Below are 16,376 nucleotides of genomic sequence, written 5' to 3'. Positions count from 1 at the left end.
CCTTGAGTACTGTCCTTGGATTTTCTCAAGGCTAGAGCTCTACCACTTGAGCCTCAGCACCACTTCTGGTTTTTTTGTATGTAGTGGTACCAAGGAATCGAACTTGGGTCTTCATGCATGCTAGGCAAGCACTCTACCACTAGGCCAAACTCCTGGCACCCCCAATACTCTAATACTGGAGTTGGCTAATTGCCTGCCTTGCCCAAGAAGAGACATGTCCCTGGTACAGTAATTTCCCCTGAGGACAGAGTTAGTCATTGAAAATAGAAGGGTTTTGGACCTTTTTCAAATTGGTTGTCCTGCCAGACACAGGTAGCTCACATCTGTAGTCTTAGCTACTCAAGAGGCTAAGATCTGAGGATCGTGATTCAAAGCCAGCCTGGGCAAGAAAAATCTGTGAGACTCTTATCTCCAATAAATTCAAAAAAGTCAAAAGTAGAGTTATGGCTCAAGTGGTAGAACACTAACCTTGAGCAAAGGATGCTCAAGGACAGCACCTAGACCCTTTGATCCATCACCAGGAATGACACAAAAATTGGTTGTCCCCCTTAAGTTCAGAGGACACAGGAAATGTGTAGATACTCTCCTACCACTGGGCTCCCAGGAGCTTGTCCACTTTTAGCCTCCAGTAACATGACAGTTCCTTAAATTCTCTGCTGGATCTAAGAAGTGATGTTGCTTTTCTGAATTTTAGTCTCAGCCTCCAAGTTTTTTATGTGTTGGAATAGTAACCAGAGTTCCTCTATGTTATTTACTCCCATTTTGGAAAGAGTGTAGATTTTTAATGATAAAATTAGAAATTAATTATTTAAATTATAAAATCAGTTGTGTGGACAGTCATGAATGTGTATGTTTGCTCAGGTTGAAAGATCAGAACCTTATGAAAGATCTGAGGCCCCGAGACCTCCTGGAGAGCAGCAGTGATAGTGACGAAAAGGCCCCCTTATCCAAGCCCTCTTCCCTGTCTAAGAGAAAACTTGAGCTGGAGGTAGAGACTGTGGAAAAGAAGAAGAAAGGGCGCCCTCGGAAAGACACCCGTCTTCTGCCTGTGTCCCTGTCTGTCCAGGTGAGGCCCCCAGGAACCTGCTTACCCTGGCCCCAGCTCCCTGGACTCAGTGCTGAGTACAGATCAGTGTGGGATGCTGTAGGAGCCAGTGCTGAGACCCATAAACTGAGGAATGTGATAGAGAGGCCACACTCCCTCACACCTGTCCTCTACCCACCCAGAGTCCTTAAGCAGGTTCCCTGGTGAACAGGAATGTTCTGGAAGCAGGCCCAGCGTAACTTGTGGGTGACAACTCCTGTGGTGTTGTGGCACTCATACTTAAGTTTGGCTCTTCTAGTCTCCAGCTGCCCTGACTGCAGAGAAAGACGCTATGTGTCTTTCTGCACCAGCACTTACATTGAAGCTGCCCGTTCCAGGCCCCCAGCGAGCATTCACTCTCCAGGTAAGTGTGGGCCCTTCACCTATTCTCTCTCTACTCTTGAGGAGACTGCTTTGTGGAGTGGGCTGCAGTGGATCTCCATTCTCCTGTAGGAGACAGTCTGAGAGAATCTGAGTACTTGCCTTGTTGGTTTTTTTTGTTGTTGTTATTCTGTTTTGTTTTGTTTTTTATTTTGTTTTGTTTTGTTTTTTGGGGTTTGTTTGTTGTTATTGTTTTTTCTGTTGGCCATGGGGCTTGAACTCAGCCTGAGTTCTGTCCCTGAGCTCTTCAACTCAAGGCTACCACTCTACCCTTGAGCAAAGCCCCGCTTCCTGTTTTCTAGAGGTTAATTGGAGATAAGAGTCTCAGGTCCTTTTGTGCCCAGGCTGGCTTTGAACCATGATCCTCACATCTCAGCCTCCTGAGTAGCTAGGATTACAGGTGTGAGCCACTGTGCCCAGCTGGGTATGTTATTGTTGTTGTTGTTGTTGTTGCTTTTTCCATTCCTGGCCTGAGCACTGTCCTTGGACCTTCTCAAAGCTAAAGCTCTACCATTTGAGCCACAGCACCACTTCTGGCTTTTTCTATGTTTGTGTACCGAGAAATCGAACCTGGGTCTTAGTGCATGCTAGGCAAGCAATCTACCACTAGGCCAAACTCCTGGTCTTGCCTTCTTTTTTTGTTTTGTTTGTTTGGTGCCAATATTAGGGCTTTCCACTCAGGGCCTTTGCCTTTTTACTCAAGGTTGATGCTCTACCACTTCCAGCTTTTTGGTGATTAATTTGGGATAAGTCTCACATGCTTTCTTGCCTAGGCTTGCTTTGAACCAAGATCCTCAGATCTCAACCTGGAGCTGCCAAATGTTAATGCAGGTGCTAGCTTCCAGTGCCCCTACCTTCATGTCTCTTTCTCTGTGGCTTTGCCCTTGAAGTCCTAACAGCCAGGGTAGCCCTTTCTATCAGCCTTCATTAGCCACAGGTCCTTGGGAGTGGAACAGGTGGAAGTGAAGAGACCCTTGCACTTTGAGCTTGTTTCTAATGAGAACAGAGGCAGGGGCATCTCTAGTAGTCAGCAGCTGAGAACTCTCCTCCAAACACCAAGCCTTCCTCCATATACTACCTTGGGCTTTCCTTGGTTTGAGAATGGCTCCTGGCTATGTCTGCTTGGCTTTCAACATTGAACATCAGTTGGTCAGCTTTCCAGCTGAGCCCATTTGTACTGGGTACTGAGTTAGACCCATGTCACGGGCCTAAGACCTGTTATGCAAGAGAATATTGTGTCAGCCTGCTGTCATATGAGCATATTAAGTTCACCGCCACAGACTGAAGAACACCTTAGGAGTTTTTAGACCTGCCTCCCAGAACTACCATTGTTCTCTTTATACCAAATACCACAGTCTTTGGAGATCCTTCACTCCAGCTCTCTCCCTGCCTAGCAACAGTCCTTACATTGAATTTTTGGACAAGCCACTCTCCTGAGTGGAAGCCCCCTTCCCTGACGATCTGTTACCATCTGTTGGTCAGCCAACTGGTTTATTTGTGCCCTGCCTCAGAGACCACAGCTACAGAGCCCAAACATCTCACCTTTGCTGGGACCACCTCCTGCATGGCATACTGTTTCCTGAGAAGATACGTGTTTGCTTTCCTCCATCCAGGTGAGCTCTGACCCTTCCATGTATATCGAGGTGGAGAATGAAGTGACGGCTGTTGGAGGAGTGAGGCTGAGCCGCCTCAAGTGCAACAGAGAAGGGAAGGAGTGGGAGACAGTGCTCACCAGCCGGATCCTCACTGCCGCTGGCAGCTGGTAAGTGTAGGCAAGGACCTACCTTGCCACATAGAGCAGGCACCACATGCTATGGTGTAGGATGCTGTTACTGTCCTGGAGTGCAGCCTGTCTTGAGAGAACAGCTTACACAGAGACTCACAGTAAGCCTCCCTCCGGGCCAGCACGTGCTTTTGTCATCTCAATGAAGTTGGTGTCACTGTCCTCATAATCTAGATAGAGAGCCTGAGCCCTTCCTTGAGAGATACCCAAGCTAAGATTCAAACCTGATGGTTTCCATTTACTTGTCTGGCCAGATTCTGAAGTCTCAACTTCTGACCTAGCTTTAACAGATTCTTTACCTTGACCCCAAATTTTCATTCAAGATAGCCAGGGTGGATTAAACTCTCCTCAGATGACTCAGTTTCTAACAGGTCCTCACTCAGTGGTTAATCACCCAGGGTCTTCCACAGGCTTCTTGAGCTCCATCCTTCCTGTTACTTAACCTGTGAGATGACTAACATTTTTCTTAAGTGCCCATAAACATAAAGCCAGTCAGAACCACGTGACAGATACTTTTGCCAGGGCAGCAGCACCATGCTCCCTCAGAAAATCATTTTAATTAGATCTTTGTCTTTCATTAGATCACATATGCATGCTTCTGTTCATCTCTGCAGTCCTGGGCTTTGGATAAGGTTAGGATTCTCATGGGCTTCAGTGAGTTCGTGACATTAAGCCCAGAAGGACCTCCCCATCCTGTTCCTCTAAGATTTGCCTCAAGAAAAGCACACCGACACTCCCAAACACCTTGGGTGCTGCTGTCAGCTCCCACTCTCCATCTCTGGTTTTAAGGCAGGTGTGTCAGGCCCACCTGGGGGCCAAGGGTTCCCTTGTGGTTGACACAGCAGCCACTAAAAGGAGTCTTCCAGAAATTTATACCTCTCTTATAGGCTTGCCCACCCAGGCTCAGCCTGCGGCCCAGATTGGCAGCTTTCTCTGAAGAAAGCCAGCTTAGAAAGGTCCTAGCCTTCAGAACTGAGGAGACAGTACCCAGTCACAGCACCACAGAGAGCTCCATGCTTTTGAGCCCTGCTCAGGGTTCTCTGATTCAAACTTTCAAAACAGTTGGAACAAAAATATCTCACTTGCCTCTTCCTTCTGAGCAGCCATTCATATATGGCAGAGTGCTTCCCTTAGCTGACCTTTTTGCTTTGGGCCTATCGGGGCAGAAGCAGCCTCACCCATGCCAACCACAGAAGTCATCAGAGGAGACTAACCAGCCTGCTGTGGTCAAAACGTCGCTGTACGAGTGCACTGCTGTGAGGTGTTGGGCCTGACTAAGGACCTGACACATCCTTACATGGGGCATTGGGCAGTGCCTAACCCTAACGGCCTTGAGTGTATTGTAGGTGTTGTCTGTGGAATCTCATCCCCCCTTCTCCCTGTATTCATCCCCAGAGACTGACCTCATGTGATGAGTGAGGGCCCTTTCTAGGTAACCACTGATGCACTGGCTCTCCCTAGCCTGCACCCCTGAGCAGTGTTAGTGGGCTCAGGATGATACTAGTAAGGGTGGCCCTGTGTACGCAGGAAGACAGAATTCTCCTGTTGATGAAAGCCCAGGCAGGACCTCGGAAAGGCAAGGCTCTGCACCTCCAATTTCTACGTCCAGCCCCCATGACACCTGCCCACTCTGCCTCCACAGTGACGTGGTGTGTGTTGCCTGTGAAAAAAGGATGCTGTCAGTGTTCTCCACCTGTGGTCGCCGCCTCCTCCCTCCCATCCTCTTACCTTCCCCCATCTCTACTTTGCACTGCACGGGTTCCTACGTCATGGCGCTCACTGCTGCTGCCACACTATCAGTCTGGTGAGAAATAGCCCCTGGGTGGGATGGTCTCCAGGCTGGGCCGGGCAGGGCTAAGAGGTTCTTGATTTCTGCAAGGCAGGTGACACAGATCAGGTTAAGCAGCATTGCTTAGGCCACCCTTGTGGCCAAAGGCCATGCAAGACGAAGGAGGATAACCTTTCCTTACACGTACTTGCTTATAGGAGCAGGCCAGTAGAGATCTCACTGCTCAGTGGCATGTGCCAATGTCCTCAGATGGATTTGTCAACAGTGGGATGTCAGCTGACAAAGGGGAGCCCCACTCCTGGTGTGACGGGTATCCCCTGCTTCTCCCAGAGTGGATTGTGAGCATTAGAGTGGCCCTGGAGCTCTGTTGCCCAGGACGTATTCTGTACACCAGGGCAGAGGGTTAAGGACATGTTGGGATCACAGTATTTGGGTAGCCGAGAACTCGGGTGAACTCATGTCAAGTAGGGAGTAATGTGTTCTCTGTTTTCCTCTTAGGGATGTTCACAGGCAAGTGGTTGTGGTAAAAGAAGAATCGCTACACTCCATCTTGGCAGGTAAGGCCCACTGTGGACACTTGTCTCCTGCCTGGAGCCTACCACAGATAGGCTCCCTCAGGCCCAGGGTCTAGCCCATGGATTCCAGGGCAGGGATATGCTTTCATGATAGAAAGGGTCACAAGGAAGTGCAAAGATCCTGGTGGGCATTGAAATTGCTCACCAAGAGCACCAAGCAGCCATCCCTCATCATACCCGTTAAACCTTGTTAGGGGATAGTGGGAGTCAGGTTCAATATGGAAATGCTTGCTGATCAGACCACATGGAACTTACTTCTGTGGTGTCCCCCCAGGAAGTGATATGACAGTGTCACAGATCTTATTGACGCAGCATGGAATCCCGGTGATGAACTTGTCTGATGGGAAGGCATACTGCTTTAATCCGTCACTCTCTACATGGTAAGAAGCCAGTCTTCTACACCCACCCTATCCTAACCACACCCCCCCCCTGTACCCCCTGCACCCTCCCCCACCCCCACCCCTGCCTCTGGATCCCTGGGAGTGTCATTCTGCACTGGATAGCTGAATCCTAGTGTTCAGGCCTGCCTGGCCCTACTTCTGAGAGCTGGCTTCTAGAGCTCAGTAACAGCCTATACATGCCCTGCCATTTCCATGGGAGACTGCTGCTCCATGTGCAGTGGAGTTTCTTGGTATAATTTTCTGGAGTCTAATTACCTTGTACAATATGGTTTGTTTGTTTTTTTAATGTTATTGTGTGTGTATGTGTGTGTGTGTGTGTGAAATAATTCGGGGCTTGAACTCAGGGCCTAGGTTCTGTCCCTGAGTCTTTTTTTTTTTTTTTTTTTTTTTGCCAGTCCTGGGCTTGAGCTCAGGGCCTGAGCACTGTTCTTGGACTTTCTCAAGGCTAGCACTCTACCACTTGAGCCTCAGCACCACTTCTGGCTTTTTTCTATGTATGTGGTACCGAGGAATCGAACCTGGGTCTTTGTGCATGCTAGGCAAGCACTTTAACCACTAGGCCAAACTCCCGGCCCTTGGGGGGTTTTTTGTTTGCTTGTTTTAATTGTCGGGATAATGTGTAAATGGGTTACAGATACATTCGTCAGGTAGTGGGTGCATTACTTCGCGCACATTGATATCCCTTCTCATGTTTTTGTCCCCATTTCCCTCTTTCCTCCCCCTCCCAATTTTTTTTTTTTAATTTTTTGTTTTGTTTTGTTTTGTTTTTTGTCGGATGGGACTTGAGTTCTGAGCCTAGGCTCTGTCCCTGAGCTCTTTTTTTTTTTCTTGCCTGTTCTGGGGCATGAACTCAGGGCCTGAGCACTGTCCTTGGCTTTCTCAAGGATAGAGCTCCACTGCTTGAACCATGACACCCTTTCTAGCTTTTTTCTATGTATGTGGTGCCGAAGAATTGAACCTGGGTCTTCGTGCATGCTAGGCAAGTACTCTACCACTAGGCCAAACTCCTGGACTTTTTTTTTTAAACAACTAAAAGAAAAAATTAAACCTCTACTACTACCTTGTTCATGATGTAACAAGCTGCATATTATATATGATTACTTTAATAATGGAAAGAAGCTGATTATTATTTTTAAGAAAACACAGGCGTATTAAAAAAAAAAAAAGACATGGCTATAATCCCAGCACTAAGGAAGGTAAGACAGGATGATTTAGAGAATGAGGCTAGCAAGACCCTGACTCAGAAAGGGGTGGAAGGAGGGGAATACATATAATCGATTATTTTTAACACTTTTGCAAAAATGCGCTTTTCTTTTTCTTTTGGCCAATCCTAGGGCTTGAACTCAGGGCCTGTCACTGTCCTTGTATACTTTTTGCTCAAGCACTACTTCTGTTTTTTTCTGTGTATTGAACTCTGGTCTTCATGCATGCTAAGCAAGCACTCTACCTTTAGGCCAAACTCCCAGCCCTTTTTTTTTTCCTTTTACCATACTTGGGGTTCGAATTCAAGGCCTGGTCACTGTCCCTGGGGTGCTTTTACTCAAGGCTAGCACTCTACCACTTGAGCCAAAGAGCCACTTCCTGCTTTTTCTGTGTATGTGGTACTTAGGAATCGAACCCAGAGTTTCAGCATGCTAGGCAAGCACTCTACCACTAAGCCACATTCCCATCCCTGCACAGATGTTTTGTGAAGAACATTTTTTTTTTTTTTTCCCCAGTCCTGGGCTTAAGCTCAGGGCCTGAGCACTGTCCTTGGATTTTTCTCAAGGCTAGAGAGCTTTATCACTTGAGCCTCAGCACCACTTCCGGCTTTTTCTAAGTATGTGGTACCAAAGAATCAAACCTGGGTCTTCGTGCATGCTAGGCAAACACTCTACCACTAGGCCAAACTCCCGGCCCCAAAGAAGAACATTTTTTTTAACAGTGATGTAAAAGGTCTCACCCTTAGAATGAGGAAGAACTGCCTGCCGAGGATGTTGTTGGAAAGGCACAGGAATGGTGAAGACCTGGTATTCCCTGATGGCTGCAGCAGGCTCAGCCTTCACAGACTCCTGGGTATCTATGGCACTGTGAGCCAGGCCTCCAGAATACAGTGCACATATAGAGGCCTCTCCATCATTAGGAACTTGGCCCGAGCTGAAGTGTTCACTGATAGGCCTGTCAATAGAGTTTCGTTTCTTTTCTTTTTTTGTTTTGTTTTGTTTTGTTTTGTTTTTTTGATAAGTCATGTGGCTTGAACTCCGGGCTTGGGCATTTGCTGTCCAGGAGCTTTTCAGCTCCATGGCACCACTTTCAGTTTTGTGGTGGTCAATTGGAGATATGAGTCTCATAGATTTTTTTCTGCCCAGGCTGGCTTTGAACCGCAATCCTCAGATCTTAGCCTCCTGAGTAGCTAGGAGTAGTAGTAGGTGGCGTGAGCCACCAGTGCCTGGCTATGGCAGTGATCTTTCTTTGGGGAAAAATTATATGTCAGGCCATGATTCTGAAACCTACCATCAGTGGGCACTTATGGAGGACAGGGGGTGGGGGCAGTGTCTCTCAGGCTCCTCTAGCAGGCCTTCTATTTTTCCTGACCTTTGTTCCTGCCTTTGCCTCCCCAGGAACCTAGTTTCTGACAAGCAGGACTCACTGGCACAGTGTGCGGACTTTAGGAACAGCCTTCCATCCCAGGACGCCATGCTGTGCTCAGGACCGTTAGCCATAATCCAGGGCCGCACCTCCAAGTACGTGAGCTGAGAGCCAGGGCCCCTACCCCCAAGAGGTGGCAAGGCCTGATCTGATTTTCTATCCCCTGCACCCCAACAGCTGCTCCGCATGGGTAGAATGTCCAAGAGATGGGGGCCCTCATCACGTAGTATCTCTGAGGTGGCCGAAGCACAGGCCTTGCCTCTTCACAAGCCCAGGTGACAGTTTGTGAGTGGTAAAGATCTGATCTTTACCAGCTCTTTGGGCAAAGGGAATGAGCTCATGGGATCTGGACAGCACATGCAGAGCAGGAAAATCCCAGAGTGCCTGGTAATCTAGCTGGGATGTGAATGGGCAGGTCAGCAATCTATGCCATCTCCCAAGAGACTGGCTTGTAGATGGAAGTCCTCAAACAGCCCACAAGCCTTGATGATACTCAGGCACATAGAAATAGCCTCCTACACCCAAGTACTGCCTTCTGCCTCACTGACCCAGCTCTGCCCATCTCTGCAGCTCTGGAAGGCAAGCTGCCCGGCTCTTCTCCGTGCCTCATGTGGTACAGCAAGAGACCACACTGGCCTACTTAGAGAACCAGGTCGCAGCAGCACTTACCCTGCAGTCCAGCCACGAGTACCGCCATTGGCTCCTCCTCTACGCACGGTACCTTGTGAACGAAGGTGAGATCAAATGTTGACAGCTTTCCCTCTTTTCTCTGAGCCCTTCCTGCCTTAAAAGGTCATGCCTGACGACCAGTGACGCCCCATGGTCCTCTAGTGTGGGCTGTCCCAGGATTCTCAGCACTTGTGCCCACTCGGCAGCATCCTTCACAAAAACCAAGTGTGCTGGAGGAGGCAGCTGTACTCTTTCGTGAAGTAACCTCTGGACAAGATTCCCACCTTGTCTCATCAGGCCTTCCTCCCATTGGTTCTAGGCCCCGCACCTAGTTCAAGAGTTTCTTCCACAGCCTTTCCTGGCCTTTTACTTTGTTCTTGTCATTACCTTCCCCATTTAAATTATGAAGGAAAGGGCGGGGGGGGGGGGGGCTCGGATTCAGGTAACTGTGGCTTATACCTTAATCCTAGCTACTTGGGAAGCTGAGATTAGGAGGATTGTAGTTTGGGGCCAGGGCAAGTATATACACACAAGACCATTTTTCAACCAATAGCTGGCTGGCTGAAATTGGGAGGAACACACTTCTAGGCCAGCCTGGGAAGAAAAAGTCTACAAGACTTTTCTCAAGGGAAGAAGCTGGGCATGGAGGCATGTGTCTGTGATCTAGCCATGACAGGAAGCAAAAAAAAAGGATTGTTGGCTAGACACAAGCCAGAGCTGAAAAAGGAAAGCCGCTCTTAAAAATAACTAGTGCGGGCCGGGAGTTTGACCTAGTGGTAGAGTGCTTGTTTAGCATGCAGGAAGCCCTGGGTTCGATTCCCGGTACCACATGCATAGAAAAAGCCAGAGCCAGGCTCAGTGGCTCACACCTGTAATCCTGGATACTCAGAAGGCTGAGATCTGATGATTAAGGTTCAAAGCCAGCCGAGGCACAAAAGGAGCTAAGACTCTTATCTCCAGTTAACTTCTAGAAAACAAGAAGTGGGGCTTGGCTCAAGGGTAGGGCAGTAAGCTCAGGGACAAGAGCCCAGGCCAAGTTCAAGCCCCATGACCCACCAAAAAAAAAAAAAAAAAAAAAAACTGGAGAGTCGAGTCTAAGGAGGATGCCCAGTCCCTGAGTTCAAGCCCCAGGACTGGCAAAAATAAATAAGTAAATAGTGCAGGGGCCCAGAGTTTGGCCTAGTGGTAGAGTACTTACCTAGCATGCATGAAGACCAGGCTTCAATTACTTGGTACCACATACATAGAAAAAACTGGGAGTGGGTCAGAGCATGGCCTAGTGGTAGAATCCTTGCATAGTCCTGGATTCTATTCTTGGTACCACATGCACAGAGAAAGGCGGAAGTGGCGATTTGGCTCAAGTGATTGAGCCTTGAAGAAAGCCCAAGGACAGTGCTCAGACCCTGAGTCCAAGCTCCATGACTGACAAGGAAAAAAGAGAAAGAGAGAAGCCCAAAGTGGTGCTGTGTGTGGCTCAAGTGGTAGAGCTCTAGCCTTGAGAAAGCCCAAGAATAGTGCTCAGGCCCTGAGTTCAAGCCTCAGGACTGGCCAAAAAAATTAATAATAATAATAAATAAATAATAACAGTAAGTGCAGCCAGGCACTGGTGGCCCATTCCTATAACTAGCTACCTCAGAAGGCTGAGATCTGAGGATTGCAGTTCAAAACCAGCCCAGGAGAAAATTCCATGAAACTCTTACCTCCAATAAACTATGAAAAAAAAAACCCAAAAACTGTAAGTGGAGTTGTGGCTCAAGTGGTAGAGCACTAGCCTTGAGCACAAAAGCTCAAGGATAACATGAGGTCCTAGAGTTCAAGCCCCAGGACCAATAAAAAGGGCTGGAGGCCTGGCTCTGGAGTAGACTACTTGCTTTGCACTTGCACTTGCAGAGTTCAAACCCCAATACCAAAAAAGTACAAAAAATAATACAGAATAATGTACCAAATGAGCACTATAAATCTGAGTGTGTATGTTTCTTTACACATGTGCTAATGGCAAACATTGCTGGTTCTACCACCCTCCCCAGTGACACTGCTGTCTCAAACCGCCTATGTAGCTGCCATATATATGTGGTCTTCAGTTTTCCTAAATACTCAGCATCCCAGGTCTTCATTCCTGGTATACTCTAGTCGTATCTTGGGCCTTGCATCCATTCCTCCCGGAATCACCTCCTTTCCAGCTTGCCAGTCTTGAGGGTTACGCAGGACTCATCCTGATTTCCAGACCGAGGCCCTGCCTCCTCCAGGCTTTCCCTCCCATGGCTCTCTATTACTTCTCTGTCCTCCACACATGTTCCAGTGTCTCCTACACCACATCCCAGTCCCCCACATTCTTCCACCCATAGGAGCAGGAGTCAGGTGAGATGGTGTTCACTTTCCAACATTCCTCTGATTCTAGCTTCATTCTATCCTTTCCTGTAGCCAAACCCCTCAGACTGCTTGCTGCCAGCCTTTCTGGCAGCTCCACCCATGGTGCAGCAGGAGATGCTTGGTACTTTCATACTCAGTGTCACTGTAAAGATGGGCCTTGCGATCAGCTGGCTCCTGAGGCTACCTCTGACCCTCCGTCTCACCTCTCCTACCAGCCGACCTATCTTCTCTCAAATAGATCCCACTAGCCCACACCCCACCTGCCACTTCCCCGTGTTTTCTCACCTCCCTGGGTAGTTCATTGTAACACTTCACATTTCTCATTTCTCATGTCTCATTTCCTCTTTTCTCCTGGACCTAGCTCACAGAGAAGTTGTTGCATGTATTGTCTGGAACTTTAGATGAATGGATGGGAATCTGATCGTGGAGCAGCATTCCCCGAACTGAGACATAGAGGTGTTTTGCCCATTGAAGGCAATTTTAAAAAAAGTTGGTTTTGTGCGAGTGTGTGAACTTAGATTGTCGATTTTCATTTCTCTTATAATGTGTTCCTATTTGTTTTGTTTTTATTGTTTTTCTATAATTAGGGTTTGAATATCGACTCCGGGAAATATGCAAGGACTTACTGGGTCCGGTTCACTGCTCCACTGGAAGCCAGTGGGAGTCAACAGTAGTGGTAGGTGCTTCTTTCATTCTTGCCACAAGACTCCTCTTGACACATGAAAGTAGAGAGTTCTTTTCCAAGCTAAAGGACTTTGAAAGTGCCTGTTGGTGGGAACACATGGTCTGGTAGGGAGGTGCACATAAGCAGTTGGAGCAACGGAGTACATACTACAGACTGCACATGTGTGATGAAGGAAATAGCAGATGTGAGACAAAAATGCCCAGGGAAAGACTGGCAGGGGAGAGCATTTCGGCTTTGTAGAGGCCTGGTGCAATACTTCCTGATGGTAGTGAGATAGTAGTGACAGAAAGAAGTCTTGGCAAATGTGTGGCCTCTCTGTTACCACAGAAGAAGCAAGTGTTGGGGATATAACAAGAGGCAGGAGGTAGACCATAACATTTCCTTAGGAACCTAAGAGTTCTGGGGCTCTTAGAGTTGGCACAGAAGTGACATGAACTGAAAGAAAAAACTCAAGAAGATATGTCCCAGGAATAGATGGAGGAGTTTAAGTCATTGTTGGCCTTGGAGATCAAAGAAACAGAAGGTGTGTGTGTGTGTGTAGATAGATATTTTTTTTCCAGTCGTGGGCCTTGAACTCAGGGCCTGAGCACTGTCCTTGGACTTTTCTCAAAGCTAGAGCTCTACCACTTGAGCCACAGCACCACTTCCAGCGTTTTTCTATATGTGTGGTAGCAAGGAATTGAACCTGGGTCTTCATGCATGTTAGGCAAGCACTCTACCACTAGGCCAAACTCCCAGCCCCAGAAGATATATTTTGATGATAGAGCCAACAAGACTTGGTAGGTATGAATGGAAAGAAAATAATGGACTTGAAGGGGGGCCCGCAGGGCTCTGGCTGACGCCTGTAATCCTAGCTACTTGGGAGACTGAGATCTGAGGACTGCCGCAGTTCAAAGGCAGTTCAAAGCCAGCCCAGGCACCAAAAACTATGAGACTCTTATCTCCAATTAATCACTAGAAAATGGGAAGTGGGGCTGAGGCTCTTGGGATAGGGCAGTAGCCTTGAGCTGAAGACCTCAGACCCAGAGTTCAAGCTCCACAACCCACCAAGACAAAAAAAAAGAAAGAAAGAAAATACTGGACTTGGGATCTCTAGATATTTGAGGTGGATGTTAGTATCACTGATGGACTTGAAAATGGAATAGGTTGACAAGAAATGGGAGAAGTTGTGGACCTAAGTTAGCACTTGGTTTGAGTCATTCTATTCACTCAGCAGTTACTGTGTGTGCCTGCTCTGGTCAAGATGTTCTAAGAATGGCGCAGCCTCCTATGTTTCCCTTTTGTGAATTTGGTTTCTTGTGGAGAGAGACAGACTCAGCTAGAACACACTGTAAAAATATAGTGGAAAGAATTTAAGAAGATAAAGGGTTAGAGAGATGAATGGGGTTTTTTGTTTGTTTTTTTTTTTTCAAAGAATTATTAACATTGATTTTTCCCATCATATTTTAAATGATGTGTTTAACAAACAAGTATGCAAGAAGGGAATCTCTATATACAATCACTGGCACTTAAATTTTAGAACATAATTAAAATTATGCTGAGGGTTGTATGTCATAGATACATATTAATCTATGTAATAAAACATGTCTATAGAGTCATAAATTTTTTTTCAAAAACTGAGCAGAGATAGAAAAGGGGCAATAGTGGAGAGCATGTAGGCAGAGGGAGAGACAGATGCAAAGGCCTGACGTAGAACTCTTACAGCAAAGGAAATACTGGCTGCTCCAGCAACAATGGCAGGGGGAAAGGAGATAAAGTCAGGGAGAGTACAATGTTCGCTCTGCGAGCTCTTCAAGGTCTTGCTTTGTACAATGGCTACCTCTGTTTTCCAATCCAGTTGTAGTACTTGTGTTTGGGCTCATAACCATTCCTCTCAGATCCCTACAAGTATTCTGCTATAGAATCTAGCTTCCAGAGACATCCCTAGAAAACCTGACCTAAATCTGATTTCTACTGGTTTATAAGTGTTTGGGGGATCCTGTCATTGTGGTGTTCTGGGCTGTCTATCAAAGACAGGATCTTGCTGTGTAGTCCTCCTTTTTCAGCCTCCCCAGTGTTAGGATCACCGGTGTGTGCCACTACCTGATTGTCTTGGGATTCTCAAGCTCTGTCTTATCTTCCTTTCATTTGATGAAAACAGAGAAGAGTGATTTTTTTTTTCTTTCTTTCTTTTTAAATTATATCTCCCCTTTTATTTTCCTCATTAAAGAAAAAAGATAGAAAAAACATAAACCTGAGCACTGGTGGCTCATATTTGTAATCCTGGCTACTCACAAGGCAGAGATCTGAGAGTTGTAGTTTGAAGTCATCCATGGCAGGAAAGTGCATGGGACGCTTATCCAATTACACACACACACACACACACACACACACACACACACACACACACACTATGTATATGAAAGTGGAACTGTGGTTCAAGTGGTAGAACACTTAACAAGCAAAAAAGCTAAGAGATGGGGACTAGGAATTTGGCCTAGTGGTAGAGTGCTTGCCTAGCATGCACAATTCCACAGTACCACATGTACATAGAAAAAGCCAAAAATGGTGCTGTGGCTCAAGTGGTAGAGCTCTAGCCTTGAGAAAGCCCAAGGACAGTGCTCAAGCCCGGAGTTTAAAAAAAAAAAGTAAAAGCTAAAGGCCATGAGTTCAAAGCCCGGACTGGCACAAAGAAAAAGCCTAAATTATTTTTTTATACTTTTAGTTCTCTACTAAAAAAAGAAAAAAAAAATTTGCCAGTCTTGGGGACTAAACTTAAGACCTGGCCCCTGTCTTTGAACTTTCTCAAGGCTAGCACTCTACCACTTGAGCCACAGCACCACTTCTGGCTTTTCCGTGTATTGTGATACCAAGGTATTGAACCCAGGGCTTCATGCATGCTAAGTGAGCACTCTACCAACTAGGCCACACTCCAGACCCCAAGTTCTCTCAAAGTGTTAGAAGCCCTAATAGATGTTTCTGTTGTCTATTTAATGTCTCCATCTTGTCTTATCTCCTTATGCTCCTGGTAATTTTTCTAACTGTGGGCATTGGCTCTGAAAATACGTAGCCTGCAGTGGTTTTACCTTCTTCCATAGACCACTTCTCAAGGCACCCATAAAGTACATAACTAGGTCAAGGGTGGTGTTTTGCTGGGCTGACTGGGACTTCAAGCTGGATGCTTAACAGCACAGGGGCCAGTTTGCTCCCAGTTTACTTACCCCTTAGGCACCAGTACAAAGTAAGAGGAGTAAGTTAGCAGGCGAACCTCTTCTCCCAGCTTGTTAGGCTCTAGTCCTAGCTTTGGTTTCCATATGCCATCAAGTCTGGTAGAAGACTCTACTTGTTCTTGGAAATTATAACCAAGCTATCTTAGTGAGTCACTCTCTTTGTGGTCTCACCTATTTTCTGTCTTCTCTAAACTTCCTGTACCCACAATGGATGCCTTCAGCTGCAGGTAAACGATAACTCTTCTAGTGGTGGCTGAAGTCTGACAAAACCAGTCATCCCAAGGCAGCTGTGGCTTTGTAGCTTTGATTTTCTTGAGTTTTCCATTATGATCATCAAAATCCAAGGAAGAGCTAAGCACCAGTGGCTCTCACTTATAATCCTAGCTACGTAGGAGGCTGAGATCTGAGGACTGCAGTTCAAAGCCAACTCAGGCAGCAAAGAACACACATATGAGAAAAGGTCTATGATCCCTTACAGAGGATATAAATGGCCAATTCTCAATGTCTGCCCTACACTCTCCTGACCTCAGTATTTTTCTGGATTTCTCCTTTTTGTTTTTTTGTTGTCCGGTTGGTTACTTTTAATCATCTTGTCCTCTTTTGTTGAATTTCTTTGTGAACTTTGTTGTGGTGGCAGTGGTAATAGTGGGGAGGGGGGGGGGCGTTGAACTCAAAACCTGGATGCAGTAGTCCTTGAGCTTTTTTGCTTAAGGCTGGTGGTCTACCACTTTGAGCCACAGCATTTTCTGTTGGTTAATTGGAAGTAACAATCTTACAGACTTTCTTGTCTGAGCTGGCTTTG

General features: G+C 46.8%; 1 protein-coding gene across 4 annotated transcripts in view; it reads left to right on the top strand.

The window, feature by feature from the left end:
• The window catches only part of Hira (histone cell cycle regulator), a 101,351-nt gene that overhangs the window by 76,348 nt on the left and 8,627 nt on the right, over positions 1–16,376 (top strand). For all 4 annotated transcript variants that reach the window (XM_090320619.1, XM_090320620.1, XM_090320621.1 and 1 more), the window contains 9 exons: positions 862–1,066; positions 1,344–1,448; positions 3,079–3,227; positions 4,891–5,052; positions 5,536–5,594; positions 5,887–5,992; positions 8,614–8,736; positions 9,212–9,375; positions 12,268–12,356. In XM_090320619.1, the coding sequence (XP_090176745.1) occupies positions 862–1,066; positions 1,344–1,448; positions 3,079–3,227; positions 4,891–5,052; positions 5,536–5,594; positions 5,887–5,992; positions 8,614–8,736; positions 9,212–9,375; positions 12,268–12,356 (1,162 nt within the window). The remainder of the gene's footprint in view (positions 1–861; positions 1,067–1,343; positions 1,449–3,078; positions 3,228–4,890; positions 5,053–5,535; positions 5,595–5,886; positions 5,993–8,613; positions 8,737–9,211; positions 9,376–12,267; positions 12,357–16,376) is intronic.

This window comes from Megascapheus bottae, chromosome 28 (assembly GCF_031878675.1).
Source record: "Megascapheus bottae isolate mThoBot1 chromosome 28, mThoBot2.hap1, whole genome shotgun sequence".
NCBI lineage: Eukaryota > Metazoa > Chordata > Mammalia > Rodentia > Geomyidae > Megascapheus > Megascapheus bottae.
Note: the sequence above shows the minus strand (reverse complement) of the source record. Positions and strands in the feature narration are given on the sequence as shown.